The sequence below is a fragment of the Triticum urartu genome, chromosome 2A, assembly GCF_056163025.1.
Source record: "Triticum urartu cultivar PI428250 chromosome 2A, HENAU_Tu73, whole genome shotgun sequence".
Classification (NCBI taxonomy): Eukaryota; Viridiplantae; Streptophyta; class Magnoliopsida; order Poales; family Poaceae; genus Triticum; species Triticum urartu.
The window spans coordinates 672,556,066-672,559,136 of record NC_141874.1 but is presented as its reverse complement, the minus strand read 5'-3'; the positions used below and the strand labels follow the sequence as shown (position 1 = coordinate 672,559,136).

Here is a 3,071-nt window from a genome sequence, read left to right as displayed (position 1 = left end):
GGAAGGGTTCCGGGGGTTATCGGATAAATACCGAAGTACTAGGGGTTACCGGAACCCCCCCCCCCCCTCCCGGGGGGGCTTAATGGGCCTACATGGGCCTTAGTGGAAATATAGGGCAGCAAGGGGAGTGTGGGGCGCCGCCCCCCCCCCAAGGCCCAAACCGAATTGGTTTTGGGCAAAGGGGGCCAACCCCCTCTTTCCTTCTCCTCCTCTCCCTTTCCTTCCCCCTCTCCTACTCCTACTAGGAAAGGAGGTGTCCTACTCCCGGTGGGAGTAGGACTCCCCCCTTGGCGCGCCCTCCTTGGCCGGCCGCCTGTCCCCCCTTGCTCCTTTATATACGGGGGCAGTTGGCACCTCTAGACACACAAGTTGATCATTGATCTCTCCCAGCCGTGTGCGGTGCCCCCCTCCACCATAATCCACCTTGGTCATATCGTAGCGGTGCTTAGGCGAAGCCCTGCGACGGTAGCTTCATCAACATCGTCATCACGTTGTCGTCCTGATGAAACTCTCCCTCGAGCTCTACTGGATTATGAGTTCGCGGGAGGTCACCGAGCTGAACGTGTGTTGAACACGGAGGTGCCGTACGTTCGGTACTGAGGATCGGTCGATCGTGAAGATGTACGACTACATGAACCGCGTTGTCATAACGCTTCCGCTTAACGGTCTACGAGGGTGCATGGACGACTCTCCCCTCTCGTTGCTATGCATCACCATGATCTTGCGTGTGCGTAGGATTTTTTTTGAAATTATTACGTTTCCCAACAGGGTGGACGGCTGGTGGCCGGACCAAGGTCGAGGACACCATGGAGGTGTGCTCGAACTTCGGCTCCATGCCGGACATGCAGAACGAATCTAATGCCGTGCTCATGAAGGCCACTAAAGAGGAGCTGAAGACACTGATTCCTGACCCAACGAAGGGCGCGATGGTAGTTGACATCATTCGCTGGGCCATGAATCAGGCCGTCTCCGACGACCCTAAACAGAGGAAGAAGTGGTGCAAGTACAAGACCAACTGGGCTCCTAATGATCGCCGTGCCGCACTGTACTGGGAGACGGCTGCCGTGCCGGCGGCGGTCATCGGCAGGGAGCCTAAGGAGGAGGAAGAAGAGGCGGTGCACATGCCAGCTAGGGCGCCGGAGCCAGTCCGTCCTACCTGGCAGATCGACCTCGACTCCGTCGAGGACGACGAGGATGACCCGCCGGCCCGCACGGCGATGAAGAAGAAGATGAAGGCCAGCGGCTCGACCAGCCGCTCCGCACGCCGATGACGGCCGTCGCAGTCAGCCGGTGTCCGTTGTGTACCCCCTTTCCCCCTATTCCCCTATCCCCCAATCCCGAAATCTACCTTATGCATTCCGATCTTGCTTGTATGAACTCGTATGAACTGCTATGAACTAGTATGAACTACCCCTATGCTTATCTACCTCTATTCCCCATTCCCCTCCGCCGTGGATCGAATATATCGCTGTGGATCGAATCTAGCGTGCATGTTGAAGAGAGAGAAGTGCTTACCGCCGTTGATGGAGTCCGGTGGTCTTCTTCCTCTGCTCCGATCCGCCGACGCCGGTGATGGAATCCGGTGGTCTTCTTCCTCTGCTCCGATCCGCCGATGCCGGTGATGGAATCCGGTGGTCTTCTTCCTCTGCTCCGATCCGCCGCCGCCGGTGAGAGTTGGGAGAGTGGAGAAGAGTGGGGAGAGGGAGCGGTGAGGGGCGGTGAGGCTAATAACTGCCGGTGCTTCGGGAAGCAACGCGGCTTCTCGAGGGTGGCCGCGCGCGTGCAGCCGCGCCCGCCCACGTGCACCGCTCGGGCTTGGCTTTGAAGAAACTGTCGATTTGTATGTTCCCACTGAGCCAGGCCCTGAGATGCTTTAAGAAGCGTGCAATGCAGACCCAATAATGTATGCGGGCTACCAAACAGGCCACGCACATCCCGCACGGGCCTGGTTGGGCTGCATGCGGGCAACCAAACACGCCCGTACCTGCTCCAGCCAACATGTGCACTGGACAAGTTACCTGGAGCTGGAGCTCCTTTTGGTTTGGACCTTTGCTTCAGAGAATGGAAATGGCCCCCTTTCTTTCTTTCCCTTGGACTTGGAGGCGCCTCACGTACTACTCAAAGCGCCAAACTTGTTGTTTACTGCTAAGCAAAATCGAGCCAACGCGTGAGATTCAGAGAAGCGTACCCAAAAGAAAGTGCACTGTGACGGAATTCGGCGGCCATAAGAACTACGGTGGCTCGGCAAGTATCAGCCGGCGTACACATCCCAATCCGAGCGAATACCTTTCCCGCCGTCTAGCCAAAGACTCGAGAGAATGCAGAGGCCGGTGAGCACCCCGTCGTTCCCCGTCTTCGCGGACGAGGAGGAAAGGGAGGACCTGGAGGCCAAGCCGGAGAAGGCGCCCGCCGTCCGGCCGTCGGCGGCGACGGAGCGGTCCGTCCACCTCGTGCCGCTCATCGTCGTGCTCTGCTTCGTCGTCCTCTTCCTCTGCTCCCACGTCCCCTCCCCCTCTGGTACCCGCGTCGCCTGTGCTTACACTACGCAGCAAACGTCTTGATACAGCTGTGCTGCTGATTCTGAGCTCTGCGTTATGCTGCGTTTTTTTTTTTATCTGCAGATATGTCAAGCTTCAGAGGGAAGGCCGGGGGCCGGAAGCCCAAGCTGCTCTGACGCGGACCAAGGAAGGAGACGATCGTGACAGCCTGACAAGAGCTCAAGGACTGAGGACGCGATATGCCAAAAATATGTGAAAGTTTTCTGCTTTCTTTCTTGATCTCAGCTGTGTTAGACAGTAAGCTGTACTGGTCTCGCTGCACCAATAATAAAGCGTGCATACAGAACGCAATAATTGTGTGGTTTCATGGCCGGTGCCATTTGTCCACTCATAATTGTGCGGTGAACAAACACCTCATCATTTCTTCGTTCAAGAGGGTATAAAATGACGTAATTCAAAACGGTGCCCAGACTCATCTACCCCTGGTGAACAATAAATTAAAGAAAAACAAAATAACTCAAAAAAACCTGAAAGTTTTACACATTAAAGGTGAGAGAATCTTCTAGGTGCGTG

The 3,071-nt window shown here is 56.2% G+C and overlaps 1 protein-coding gene across 1 annotated transcript; it reads left to right on the top strand.

Annotated features, from left to right (window-relative positions):
- The first annotated feature begins 2,160 nt into the window (after window positions 1-2,160).
- Window positions 2,161-2,863, top strand: LOC147986618 (uncharacterized). Its single transcript, XM_087540101.1, has 2 exons — window positions 2,161-2,517; window positions 2,622-2,863. Exons 1-2 carry the CDS (start codon window positions 2,319-2,321, stop codon window positions 2,672-2,674), a joined length of 252 nt encoding a protein of 83 aa, XP_087396227.1. The 5' UTR covers window positions 2,161-2,318; the 3' UTR covers window positions 2,675-2,863.
- The last annotated feature ends 208 nt before the right edge of the window (window positions 2,864-3,071 follow it).